Source organism: Orcinus orca, chromosome 9 (assembly GCF_937001465.1).
Source record: "Orcinus orca chromosome 9, mOrcOrc1.1, whole genome shotgun sequence".
NCBI lineage: Eukaryota > Metazoa > Chordata > Mammalia > Artiodactyla > Delphinidae > Orcinus > Orcinus orca.
In genome coordinates this window covers 46,365,719-46,379,814 of record NC_064567.1, presented here as the reverse complement: position 1 = coordinate 46,379,814, position 14,096 = coordinate 46,365,719, and the positions used below count along the sequence as shown (strand labels likewise).

The 14,096-nt window shown below is 39.3% G+C and overlaps 1 protein-coding gene across 4 annotated transcripts in view; it reads left to right on the top strand.

Moving 5' to 3' along the window:
* WIPF3 (WAS/WASL interacting protein family member 3) overlaps positions 1-14,096 on the top strand; it is a 119,073-nt gene that overhangs the window by 38,922 nt on the left and 66,055 nt on the right. For all 4 annotated transcript variants that reach the window (XM_049714859.1, XM_012531510.3, XM_033420598.2 and 1 more), the window contains one exon: positions 13,667-13,783. In XM_049714859.1, the coding sequence (XP_049570816.1) occupies positions 13,724-13,783 (60 nt within the window). In that variant the 5' untranslated portion in view covers positions 13,667-13,723. The remainder of the gene's footprint in view (positions 1-13,666; positions 13,784-14,096) is intronic.

The window sequence follows — 14,096 nt, the reverse complement described above, 5'->3', positions numbered from 1 at the left end:
GCATATTCATTCTATATACATTTTCTGCTGCCTGCTTTTTTCATTTAATATAACCTGGAGATCATTCCATATTGGTACATAGAGGGCTGCCATATTCCTTTAATGGCTACCTAGTATGCCATTTTAAGGTACCAACTGTAATTTAATAACCAGCTCCCAGTCAGTGTGTTTATAGGTTATTTCCAGCCTCTTGCTATTAAAAAGAATGCTGCAGTGAATGTCGCTGTATACATTATTTCTCGTAAGTGATACACTATGTGATAAGAAAAATTCCTAGAATTAGAAAGTCTATTTTAAAAATTTGATAATTTGCTCATTGCCCTTTACAGAAAGTTGTACTAATTTATATTTCCACCAGTAATTATGAGCGTCTGATGCCTTGCGCCCTCTCTAATACATATTTGCCAAACCTCTGATCTTTGTCAATCTAAGTGAAAAATTGTATCTTGGTGTGGTTCTGACCTGTATTGTCTCATTATCAATAAGGTTCAGCACCTTCAAATGTGTTTAAATGCCATTTGTATTTCTTTATCTGTGATATGTTTGGCCCATTGTCCATTTTTCTGTTGGGTCATTGCGTTCTTTTCCTGTTAAACAAAGAATTGCTTTATCACTACAAACTATTAATACATACACACAAACTATAAAGTGCTAAGAAATCTAAATATCTAAGTCATAGCAAACAGGTAATCATTTCACAATGTATACATATATCAAATCATTATGTTGTATACCTAAAACTAATACAATGTTGTATGTCAATTATATCTCAATTTTAGAAGATTTTAAAAATAAAGATTTTTTTAGCCACCTTTTGTCTGTAAGCTAAGGAACTTAATATATATATATTATCTCTTGCTTTATCTTCCCTTTTACCTGACAACTTTTGTTAGTTATATCTTTCTATTTTGCTATGATTAATAGTAGTTATAGTCATTTCTGTTACCATAATTTCATAGGCTCTTCAGCCTTGGTTCTATGGTTAATTCAATACTGTCTTTCTTTTTGCCCTAATTTCTCTCTTCAACTCTTAATTGGCCGAAGTTTTTCCTATGGTAGTATCTTCAATATATATTCAGGAAACATAATTCTTCCATGTTTAAAAACATCTGTCATACTTGCTTTTTGACCACAGTGACAGTTTGGCTGGGTATAAACTTTTGGATCATACATTATTTCTCTGGGATACTGCGGCACGTCTAATATGTCTCCAAAACTATATCATTTTTCTTCGGATATCATGTGCCTTTTAATCTATAGAATTAAACCTTATTTTTTTATTTTTATTTTTTTGCGGTACGCGGACCTCTCACTGTTGTGGCCTCTCCCGTTGCGGAGCACAGGCTCCAGATGTGCAGGCTCTGCGGCCATGGCTCACGAGCCTAGCCGCTCCACGGCATGTGGGATCTTCCCGGACCGGGGCACGAACCCGTGTCCCCTGCATCAGCAGGCGGACTCTCAACCACTGCACCACCAGGGAAGCTCTAAACCTTATTTTTGAAAATTTTTCTTACATTATATATTTGTGATTATGTATTTGAATATTTATTCTCTTCCATTCATTTGTGTCTTTTATTAAGTGAAACCATGTATCTTTTTTTGTCTGTCTTCCACATCTATCATTTTCTTTCTAATACTTTTAAATTCTTTGTCCATTTCTGTTTCATTTTATTTATTTTTCTCAATTCTCCATGGTCCTCAGTGTGTTTTCAACAATACCTGTTTTTCTTTGGGCTCTTTGTAGTGTGCTCTTCATTTTTTTAAATGGAAGTATAGTTGATTTACAATGTTGTGTTAGTTTCAGGTATTCAGCAAAGTGATTCAGTATATTCAGTGATATATATATGCAAATATATATTCTTTTTCAAATTCTTTTCCATTATAAGTTATTAAAAGATATTGAATATAGCTCTCTGTGCTATACAGTAGGACATTTTTTGGTCTTCATTTTTCTCTTTCACTTCTCCCACATTATATTTCATCTCCTATTGCCTTGCTACATCTTCTCAGAGTTCTTATATTTTTCCTTAGAGTCCTTAATTTAAAGGGATAACTGTTTCATAAAATTTTTTCAGTTAATAATTTTCTGCCTTGTCACTGTTTTCATCTGCTTCACAGAAGTATATTTTCTGATAAGTGTTTTTCATCTATCGTCTGTCCTTTGTCCTGTTCCTTTTCCCACTTTTTTTTTCTAGTTTTCTTGTATAGATCTTGTGCTGGTTCTCTTCACCGTTTCCTTTTATTTAGTATTCATCTTAGAATGAGTTGAATTCTTCTTAGACCAACTATTTGCAGGAGATTTGTTTAAGGAAAAGATCAGGGCAGGTTCTAGACCAGGGAGAGTTCTCTTTGGGTCAGAGAAGTGCTCCTTATGACAGAGAGAGAGAGACAAGAGAGAGGGAGAGGGAGAGGGAGAGGGAGAGGGAGGATGAGAGGAAGAGAGAGAAAGTGAGAGGCTTTAGGCTGCTCATAATTTACTCTCTCCCTCACCCTTCCTCATTTCTAGCCATGCACCCACTGGAATGGCTTGTCTTTGCCTCCTTCCCTGCTCCCTCATGCGTCTAGGGTCCAGGGTCGCTCCTGTGCCGTCCTACATGCCCTTTTCCATTACTCTAAACAAGTGTTGGTGGGGCTTCCTCACTGAGGAGCCAGAGCTTCTTATTCTGGAGAATGACTCTGTGTGGACTTTGTCTGAGGTCTGCAGCCACAGGCTTACTCTCTACAACACCTTACCTAGACCCTGTATTTGATCGTCCTGGGCAGCAGGCAGCCCTGTCTCATTTATTGAAATTCAGGGTTACAGAAATCTAGTTTTTACTTTCTGCAATTGAGTTTATATTTCTGAGATTCCCTTTCCTTCCTATTTTGAAATGGTTTCCAAGAAAAGGAAGGAACAGAGATATTTTCACTCCACCATCTGAAAACCAGAAGACCTCCTTGAACTCAACTTTATTTTGAAAAGTGTTTTCTAATTTAAAAGACTAAAGCCTCATCTCTGCTGTCCCTTAGGACAAGCGTTTCCATTTCCAGGAAGGCACCATATCCTTAATTTTAAAAATTACATTTGAAAGCACTTTGCTTTTTGGAGAGGATCATAAACTATTTTTGATTTGTTTAATAACTTATCTCAAAGCAATACTCATTTGGTCCTCACACTTATGCAAATCAGGAAAGAAGGAACATGCTTTACTTTTTTACAGATGGAGAAATAGATGACCATTAAAACCAGAACTAGAGACCAGTTCTCTCAACTGTCAAATTATTCCTCTTTGATGACAGCGTTTCTAACATGCCAGGTGAAGCTTTTCTAGTGAGCACTGGAAGCTTTGAGAATCCCACATCCAAAATACATTTTGTTCCCACACTGATAATAAGGCCTACAGTTGGACAGGAATTTCTCCTGCCCTTTTCCTCCCTTCCTATTTTAGTTGGTAATATTTTTCTTTAAATATCATTAAGATAATTATTTAATCTGTAGACACACAATTTACATAATGTGCTGCTGCCAAGGTGTGTCTCCATCTTTTGCTTAAGTAGTTGGCATGACCCCTGATATATATGTTTTCTATTTCTTCCCCATAGCGACAGCAAAGCAAAGGTATTTGACACTACCTTTGGCCTTGGCAATACCAAGATACCTAAGACACAGTTCCTATCTTTGAACCTTCGAGGAGCCCGTGGTCCAGTGAAGGGAGACACACAGACATGTGAAAGGAAATTGCCAAAGTCCCTAGTGCCGTAATAAAATTGCGAACAAAGTACTATAGGAGGAGTTAGCTTTGGCATAGGAAGAAGAAAATCTGTGCAGAGAAGTTGGCACCTGAGTGTGTTTCAAAGGATTGGTAGAAATTTTCCAGGTGGTGAAGGCCATCACATGCAGCCTGCATAGCATGGACAAAGGCACAGAAATATAAAGAAAAGGTATGTAAGAAACCATCACAAGTGTGGTGTGGACAGAGGATAGGATGCATAGAATAGAGTGGAGGATAAAATGGAGAACTTGACTCCATGACGAAGAGCCTTTAGGAAAGGAGTATATGTGAACTGGAGAGTGAAGCCCTGTAGTCTGAGAGGTAAGACCTCCAGTCAGTGTATCAGGCTTGGCTGTCAGTGAACTGTGCTTGCTGCCACGGACAGAATGTGCCTGGTGACAGAGCTGAGGATGCCTCCTTGCCACAGGTTGTTTGAGATTCTAGCGAACTTCAAACTGGACAGGGAACTGGAGGCACCAGAACTTGGGCCAGCCATCCTGACCTGGCCCAGGCTGGCGCAGTATCCCTACTGTGAAAATACTGAAACTAAAATCTAAAGTCTCAGGAGTGAAACTAGAAAAGAAAGAATTTGTCTTGTAGACTTGTTCCCTGTGCCCCCTCCAGTCTGAACATTATTTCCTCAGTGATTCTCAGAACAGCATTTTTAGGAGTATTCACAATCCTAAGTGCAAAATGACCACCTTAGCCTTAGAAAGGAAAAAGTGCCCTCCTTATAAAATCCAACATCATAAAATAAATTAAAGAGGTGGTAATTTATTTTGTAGAATGACTTATTATTTTATAACATTGATTATGGGTTTCCATTGAATAATACACTCCTTTTGTATGCTTAAAGCATACCTCGATTTTTCCAGAATTAGAGATGCCATTTTTCAGAAGCATAACTGTTATGTAAAATGAGACTTACTTATAAATGTCTGATTAGTATCATGTATTTTTTAAAATATTTTTTAAAAGATTTTTTTGATGTGGACCATTTTTAAAGTCTTTATTAGATTTGTTACAATATTGCTTCTGTTTTATGCTTTGGTTTTTTGGCCGTGAGGCATGTGGTATCTTAGCTCCCTGACCAGGGATGGAACCCATGCTCACTACATTGGAAGGCGAAGTCTTAACCGCTGGACTGCCAGGGAGGTCCCCCTATCATGTCTTTTTTTTTTTATCATATCTTTTTAATAAGCCTCGTTCTTCTTTTAGCTAATTCAAAGGCAGAAAAAAAAAGACAGGAAATAAATATTTTCTCCTTTAACTCTTGGGAAACACACACACAACGATTTTTATGGCATTTAGCCATAATTTATTTTATTTTTATTTATTTTTGGCTGCATTGGGTCTTAGTTGCAGCATGCAGGATCTTTGTTGTGGCATGAGGGATCTTTCGTTGCATTGCATGGGCTTCTCTTTAGTTGTGGCACACAGGCTCCAGGGCATGTGGGCTCTCTAGTTGAGGCGCGTGAACTCAGTAGTTGTGGTGCGCTGGCTTAGTTCCCCCACAGCATGTGGAATCTTAGTTCCCTGACCAGGGGTTGAACCCGCGTCCCCTGCATTGTAAGGTGCATTCTTTACCACTGGACAACCAGGGAAGTCCATAATTAAAATGCTTGAGTCAATGATAAATATTATCAATATCACTATTTATATCTTTTCACCTAATACTGTTCAAATATTATAATGAATTCAATGATCTGGGAACAAATTTGCATTTCAATAAGAATCTTATAAAAGGAAACCAATTTCTGAGCTCACTGTAGGTGTGACTTAGTGGCTTCCGTATTAGATTGTGGTTAAAGTGTATCTTGGTTTTAGAACACACATGGACAATCTTCATAAATCCTTTAAGCATTTCAGCAGATAATTATCATATCTGGTCAGGCCTGAGCAGATTCAACTTCAGGAGCTGCTGTCGAGGCTGGTATATCTCAGGTGTGGGAAACCCTTCATATCACCTGTGGAAGAGGTGAATGGGCACTCAGCTCATGGGCACTCAGCTCAGTTTCTGTTTCCCTTGTGTGTCAATTCCAGTCCTAAGTACAGTGTGCCATTTTCATGGACCCAGACTGCTGAAATTAAACGGATCTATAGAAAAAAGAACCTTCTCAGTAGAGGACACAACTTCCAACTGTATGGGGCAGGGCATTTCATCATCCTGGTTGTTCTAGAGCAGGGCTTTTCAAACTTCAGTGGGCACAAAAATCACTTGCTGACAAGAGACTCCCAAAGATTCTGATTCAGTAGGTCTGGGGTGGAGACTGTGCCTTTCTTACAAGCTTCCACATTCTAGAGGTACTCAAGGTATGGATTCAGACCAACAGTATTGGCCTCGCCCAGGAGCTTGTTAGAAATGCAGGATCTCAGGCCCCACCCTAGAGCTACTGAATCAGAATCTGCATTTTAACAGGACCCCTTGGGTGATTCGTCCTCCATTAAAATTGGGGAAACACTGCTCTAGATCACTGTTCCCCAAAGCACCAAGGTTTAAGTATCACTATGGAAACCTGAAATGAGTTTAGATGGTACATAGATGAACATTTTATCTTAATAATCGTTAAGTTGATTTTTATTATTACCATCTATTTATGGCAAATAATATTGGTTTTCCATTTATGGTAATAATTTAAAGTTTCTTTCGCAAAATAAACAATTTTAAAGTAAGTTCAGGTGGTATGTGGATGTGACAAAAACTATAAAAAGTCGTATGTTTACAAGTGACTTAAGTTAACATGGTGCTTAAGAGCATGGACTCTGGAGCCAGACACCCCGCGTTTGAATGCCTGCCCCTCCAGTAATTCACTGTGTGACTTTGGGCAAGTTTCTTAACCTCAGTGGGCCTTGGTTTCCTCATCTGAAGAATGGCGATAACAGTATCTATCTGATTGGGATATTGTGGGGCTTAAATACATTCATATATGAAAAGTTCTAAGGATAGTTCCTGACACATCGCAAGGGCTGTATCAGGGCTAACTTACCTTACTATAATCTAGAACACAGATGTTCAAAGACTTTTTTATCCTGTGCTTTTTATTTCCCCCTACCTTATCCCCTGCTTCCTTGCTTACTCAGATCGACATGCCCCACCTACCCCAAAAAGCTAAATATTCCAGGAATTTTGTACCATTGAGGAGAGTGAGAGCAGCAACTTCCATTTGGCCAATAAGAGGATGGTCTTCACTTAACGAGGTGGTTGGTGGGGGGGGTGGGCATGAGAGCTTACAGGTGGGAAGTCCCAGGAGAGGACTGTGCCCAGAGAATTTGCTCTGAAACAATGAGGAAGTGACAAGAGAAAGTGACCACTCGTACATCATTTTCACCATAACCTGGAAAGAAGGTTTTTAAAAAATTCCTTTATTGTTTTACTTATAGCTTTGGCAACTTTACCACATGTTTTTCGAGAACATTTTGATGTGTGCCGTATATGCTCATGGGCTCTTGGGTTGTGACTTCCTGGTTGCAGGGCACCTTTGATAAATAAATGACTGATTGGTAGAGTGGCAGGACCCTGCTGAAACCACAGTGTGAGAAATGGACCGCCTCACGGGGTTCATTTGCCCGCATTAGTGCAGAGGTGAGAAATCTCTCTTCTCTTTTCCTGACTTCATAGGCAAAGAAACAAGGGACTCAGTAGGACAGTGTCATACAGAGTGAAGTAAGTCAGAAAGAGAAAGACAAATAACATATGCTAACACATATATATGGAATCTAAGAAAAAAAAACCAAAAATGTCATGAAGAACCTAGGGGTAAGACGGGAATAACGACACAGACCTACTAGAGAATGGACTTGAGGATGTGGGGAGGGGGAAGGGTAAGCTGTGACAAAGTGAGAGAGTGGCATGGACATATATACACTACCAAACGTAAAACAGATAGCTAGTGGGAAGCAGCTGCATAGCACAGGGAGATCAGCTCGGTGCTTTGTGACCACCTAGAGGGGTGGGTTAGGGAGGGTGGGAGGGAGGGAGATGCAAGAGGGCAGAGATATGGGAACATATGTATATGTATTCACTTTGATTCACTTTGTTATAAGGCAGAAACTAACACACCATTGTAAAGCAATTATACTCCAATAAAGATGTAAAAACAAAACAAAACAACAACAAAAACAAGACCATAAAGAGTTATGAGTGCCCAGAGAAGCTTATTTTCAGATTCCTATTCAAATGTATTTTTAGAACCAGCAAAAGATGCTTTTGTCAAATAGTAGCTTATATTTTAAAAATAGGCACATTTTCTGTTTGTGAACAGCTGTGATCTGACAAACTATACTTAGGGGAGAAAAGTGATGATGACAAGAGCAACTAGTGTGTAAAATTGTTGACCATGAGTTATTTCTCTCTGAAATAACTCACAAAGCTCAGCATATTTAACTGTTTGTTTTTTGGGGTTTTTTTTTGCGGTACGCGGGCCTCTCACTGCTGTGGCCTCTCCCGTTGCGGAGCACAGGCTCCGGACGCGCAGGCTCAGTGGCCATGGCTCACGGGCCCAGCCGCTCCGTGGCACGTGGGATCTTCCCAGACCGGGGCACAAACCCATGTCCCCTGCATCGGCAGGCGGACTCTCAACCACTGTGCCACCAGGGAAGGCCCACCTTTTCTTATAGTTACTTGTGGCAGTGGAGAGGATGGTGGTATGATGATGATAAATATAGCTTCAATTAAGTGTCTGCTTTGTGTCAGGACCTGTATTACGTTCTTCATCTACAGTCTTTGTTTTAATTCTGATAACAAACTAAGAGTTAAGCATGGTAGCTGTTTTACAAATAAAGAAAATGAGACTCACTTAGGTTAAGTAACTTGACTAAGGCCACACAGCTGGGGAAAAGCAGCGGCAGAAGTAGAACCCAAGTCTGACTGTGAGACCAGCACTGTCCCCCACATACGGGGTCTCATGTGGAAACAGTGTTAGTTCTGTTCCTCTTGCCACCCTCCCCTCTAATGGTGTTTGAAAACCTGCATCTCGATGCTGGTTTTCAGAGTTATTTCATGAGTTGGGAGAAAATATAAAAGCCTTTGAGAATCTGGCTTTTTTTATCCTAAGCATTTTTTAATACACTGCAGAGCAAAATGACATTTTTAAATGTACGGGAGAGCACAAAGCATCAAAGAGCTCATGGGTACAGCCTGTGACTTCCTGGAGCCCTGCATTCTTAACTGTCAGATTTTAACAAATACTTCTCTAGATAATTGCTTAATTACTGTATCTGTCAAGAAAAAGCCTTCACAGCCATCAAGTACTAAGTATAAAAATATGCTTTCATCCTGGAGTTTGAAAAATCATTCCTGAGATTTCAGCAAGACAGAAGCCCAGTGGCACATGGTCACTCTCAGATTTGTAAGGATAAAACTAGATGGAGAGTAAAGGATGCTGAGGTTAGGGGGAGCACATGGAAGAATTATATCGATACTTACCTGTAGGAGGTCCTTTTCACTCGAGGGTCTCTAAAACACTTTGCAAAATGGAAGTAGATAAGTAATATGATCTGAATTATACCAAGTTAGTAAAACAAAGAAATGAGGTTTTGGATCAGAAAGGCCAGGGCTTTTATGCAGCTCTGGTACTCCTGCTGAAACTTAGCAGAAACTACATAACCTCTCTGAGACAAAATTTGGTTTATCTCTACTATGGAAATGTCAGCATCTACCATCGAGTTGTTGAGAGGATTAAATAAAACAGTGTATTATAAATACTTAGTACAGTGCTGAATATATATAGGGGGTCCAAAAAGTTATACAGTCAATTCCCATTATTCATGGATTCCACAGTTTGCTAATCACCTACCCTCTAAACTTTATTTGTAACCCCAAAGTCAATAGTCGGAGGTGACTTCACGGTTATTCACAGACATGCACAGGGAGGGGAAAAGCTCGAGTCGCGTCATGCACACGTACCCAGCGGAGGCTGAACGAGCAGCACTCTGCCTTCTCGTTCCAGCTCTCACACTGTAAACAAGTGTCCTTTTCATATTCTATTTATTGTCATGTTTTTCAAATTATTTTGCTTATTGTTGGTGATTTCGCTTCAGTGCCCCGCCCCCCGCCCCAGGTATAGTGCTGTAGTGCTGCCTAGTGTTCTTGAACACAGGAAGGCTGTGATTTGCCTTATGGAGAAAATATGTATGTTAGATAAGCTTTGTTCAGGCATGAGTTATAATATGAATGAATCAACAATCTATTAAACATAGTATCTTTAATCAGAAACACTAATATATAAAACAAAGTTATATATTAATCAGCTGACAAAAATCTTGTGACCAGAGGCTCACATGGGCCTAACCCTTTGGTCTCTCCTAGGAGCAATGGTTCAGGTATTTGCTAACTCAGTGTTCGTGGCAACTGTAAAGAACTTAGCTACCATGAATAATGAAAATCAGCTCTAAACTTATGGCTACCAGGGGGTAAGGGGGTGAGGGATAAATTGGAAGATTGGGATTGACATATACACACTACTATATATAAAATAGATAACTAATAAGGACCTACTGTATAGCACAGGGAACTCTACTCAATACTCTGTAATGGCCTATATGGGAAAAGAATCTAAAAAAGAGTGGATATATATATTTGTATAATTGATTCATTTGCTGTACGTCTGAAACTAACACAACATTGTAAATCAACTATACTCCAATAAAATTTTTTAAAAATTTGAAAAAAGAAAAGGAGAATCAGTTCTATTCAATTTAGTTCCATATTAAGTTGGTTAAATATTAGTGGCTCTAACAAATTAACTCCAAACTCTCCATGGCTTAACACAGAAGTTTATTTTTCATGAATGTAAAGTCTAATCAGGTGTTTGGCAGATGGCCTTAAAATGGAGAGTCAGGGACCCAGACTCATTACATCCATGGCTCTGCCCACAGTAGAACCTTTGCTTCCAGCCAGTGGATGGAGGAAGACAGAAAAGTAGTGGATGGAAAGTCTTTATGGGCCAGCCTAGAGACAGAGCACATCACTTCTGCCTTCATTCTGTTGGCCAGAGCTTAGTCACATGGTCACACCTAACTGCAAAGGAGGCTGGAAAATATAATCTGTGTGCTGAGGGGTTACATGAATAGTTGTGCCACAATTCTCCTTAAAATTATTTCTACAGTCATTTTTCTTTGGATAAATGGCAAAACCCTTAGGTAAGAGACATTTAAGTTTTGTAAGTTACTCTTCTGAACCCATTACCATTCTGCACCAAGGGAAGCAGGTCTGTCTGCTCTCATGTGTCTTAGTTAAAAGATAAAATCCTTATATAATGAGACCATATTTTCTCTCGTTCTGTTACTACTTCAGCCAACCCTTTATTCCCTGCTATAAATTTTTGACTGAAATTATTTTGCCACTGAATTAAGGATCATGTAAAGAATATACCCAACGCCTTCTATGAAAGAAAGTGTTAAAATACAAACAACTGATCATTTATATTTGTTTCAAGTAATTTGTGGGCTCACATCCAACTTGCTTTAGCATTCAGCCAGTAAAATGCCAACTTTGTCTGACCCTATGTTACTGTGTGTATTAGATTATATAATAAAATAATATTGATGCTACCTGGAAGAAGTATTTACTGTCCTCTGGGATCTCTGCCCAGTTCTACTATAGTTTTATGCTGTGGACTCTGATGAGTATTTTTTTTTTCAGTCTTTCTGTCCTAGTTTTACTATCAAGGAAAGAGGCAGTGACATAGTAATTATCAAGCCCCTTCTTTCAGGGGACTACTTTATAGGAAATTGTGGTCTTCTATAATGATCAGCTCATGCACCTCTTTGGAACTCTTAAGAAAACTATCATGGACTCTTTCTCCCCAGAATTGAACTTATACATATATTTTATACCATTCAAAATGTCTATACCATTTTAGGGGATTCTAAAACAGGCCAGTACTGTATGATCCAGCAATTCCATTCCTAGGTATATGTCCAAACGAATTGAAAGCAAGGTCTTGAAGAGATATTTGTACACCAGTGTTCATAGTAGTATTAGTCAAGATACCCAAAAGGTAGAAACAACCCAAGTGTCCATCGACAGATGAATGGATAAACAAAATGTGGCATATACATATAATTGAGTAATGAGGAATGAAATTCTGGTACATGCTACAACATGAATAAACTTTGAAGACATTATGTTAAGAGTAATAAGTCAGATACAAAAGGACAAATATTGTATGATTCCACTTATTTAAAGTACCTAGAATAAGCAAATTCACAGTAACAGAAAGTAGAGCAGAGGTTACCAGGGTTTGGAGGGAGTAGGAATGGGGAAGTATTGTTTAATGGGTACAGAGTTTCTGTTTGGAATGATAAAAAAAAAAGTTCTGAGAATGGATAGTGGTGATGACTGTACTTGATACCACTGAATTGCATACTTTAAAACTGTTAAAATAATAAATTTTATGTTATGTATATTTTACCATAATTTAAAAAAAAACAATCACGTTGAAAAGAGCCCGGACGTGAGAACCTGATAAGCCTGGCTGGGTTCCAATCCCAGGTCTACCAGTTACCAGCTGTGTATGACTTTGGGTAAACTACTTAGTGTCTCAGAATGTCATTTTCCCTACCTATAAAGTTGGGAATAAACTACCGACCTTAGAGGATTGTTGTGGAAATTAATGTGATTAGCCTGCCACATATAGCCACTATTTAAAAAGGTAAAGAAAACTAGTATATATTAAGCAAGCAAAATCCAGTGGACTGTGTTAAGAATAAAGTACCACGTTACATAATTGCTTTTTGCCTCTAGGAAATAAGAACATTAACACAGAATAATACAGGAGGGCAGCAACTGAGTCTATGGAGCTGCCCCAGGAGCCAGAGCTGTCATATCCCCTCCTCTTCCACCTCCTGTTGCAAACAGTAAAGGCCCTTCGTACAGTTAAAAAAAAATTGAATAATACAAAGGAGGTAGGATTTTAGCATTGAAGAAACAGAGGTACAGGACTTGCTTGAGCTTTCCAGTGACTAGAAGGACAGAAAGAACACAAAATTACCCTTGCCTAAGTCTGAGGTTTATTTCTGTTTCTGCTTAAATTGTTTTTAGATTCTCTAGGTTTTCCTCATTTTTGTAAACTGTTGGGGATTTTCTGCAGTATAGGTTTTAAGTCTTTGCAGTGTGTCTTGATATAGATTTGAAAACACAAATCCATATTCAAACCTATGCATGCAAACACACACTCTACAGAGCAATGCCATATTTATCTGGAGATCAGACATCCTACAATATTAACTCTTTGGGACATAACCATTTTTGCAGAAGCATGCCCCAAAGCCCTCCGTGTAGCAAATGCCAGATATAAAATCTTTGCTGAGAAGTGTCATGACCCCACGCAGATGACTGTATAGAAACCACAACAGAAAAAACAGCAAGCAAAGTTAAGAGTGACAGCAGAGAAGGAAGCAGGAAGATAGCTAATGCCCGTATAAGCCTGGCTGGAGGCTGGCAACATGAGTAACCGGTGAGCCCGCCACATTCAGAAAAGGTTAAATTTCATTCCATTTGCTCTGCTTAGGAAAATGGGGGTATGTGCAGAATATTTTTAAATTGCATCCAAAATGATAAAAGTTTAATGCTTAAAGAGGTAGAATCTGTTATTTGCAGTACTCATTATGGAGTGAAGTGTTGTTATTTATTAATACGCTCTGTTTACACTGAGACATAAATAGCTAAATTTTATCTGTTTTGTCACCTAATTCTTTCTAAAATCTAGCTACTTCTTTCAGTCTCCAGCACTTGACACAATGCCTGCCTCACAGTGGGCACTCAGTATTTATTGAAAGAAGAATGAATGAATGAATGAGCGGGCAAGTGAAGGAATGAAACTACCTATAACATTTGTATGCCTGCCTGACGTGTATTACCTGTGTGTGAATAAAGACATCCAAGTTTAAACTCACCCTTTTCTCCTTTTCAGAGCAGAGACCATTCTCCTGGGACCATTCCTAAGAAAGAAACACCCACGCTGTGACATATGCCACTGCCACCGCCACTGCCACCTCTGCCTCCGCCTCCCCCCCCATCAGCGCCCCCGGTAAGACCTGGGTTTTTCTTTTTCAGTCTGGTTTACTTGAATACACTTGAGTAGGTTTTAAATGTTCAGAATCAGCCACCACCCAGCTCTGCTATGGCAGGTGGCATCTTTGGTAGCTGGCTCTACGGCTCCAGGGTCTAATTCCAAACCAGCCTGGCCAGGTATTTCCCTTCCCGTTCCGTGGCAGCTCCCACCCTCTACCTCAGCGTCGTCTACATGATTTCTCTTCTAATTCCTGCTGCTCGATACAGGCTTCCCAGAATCTCCCTAATCGACTGTTTCATCTCACGGGAAACCTCAGAGGGGAGGCCAC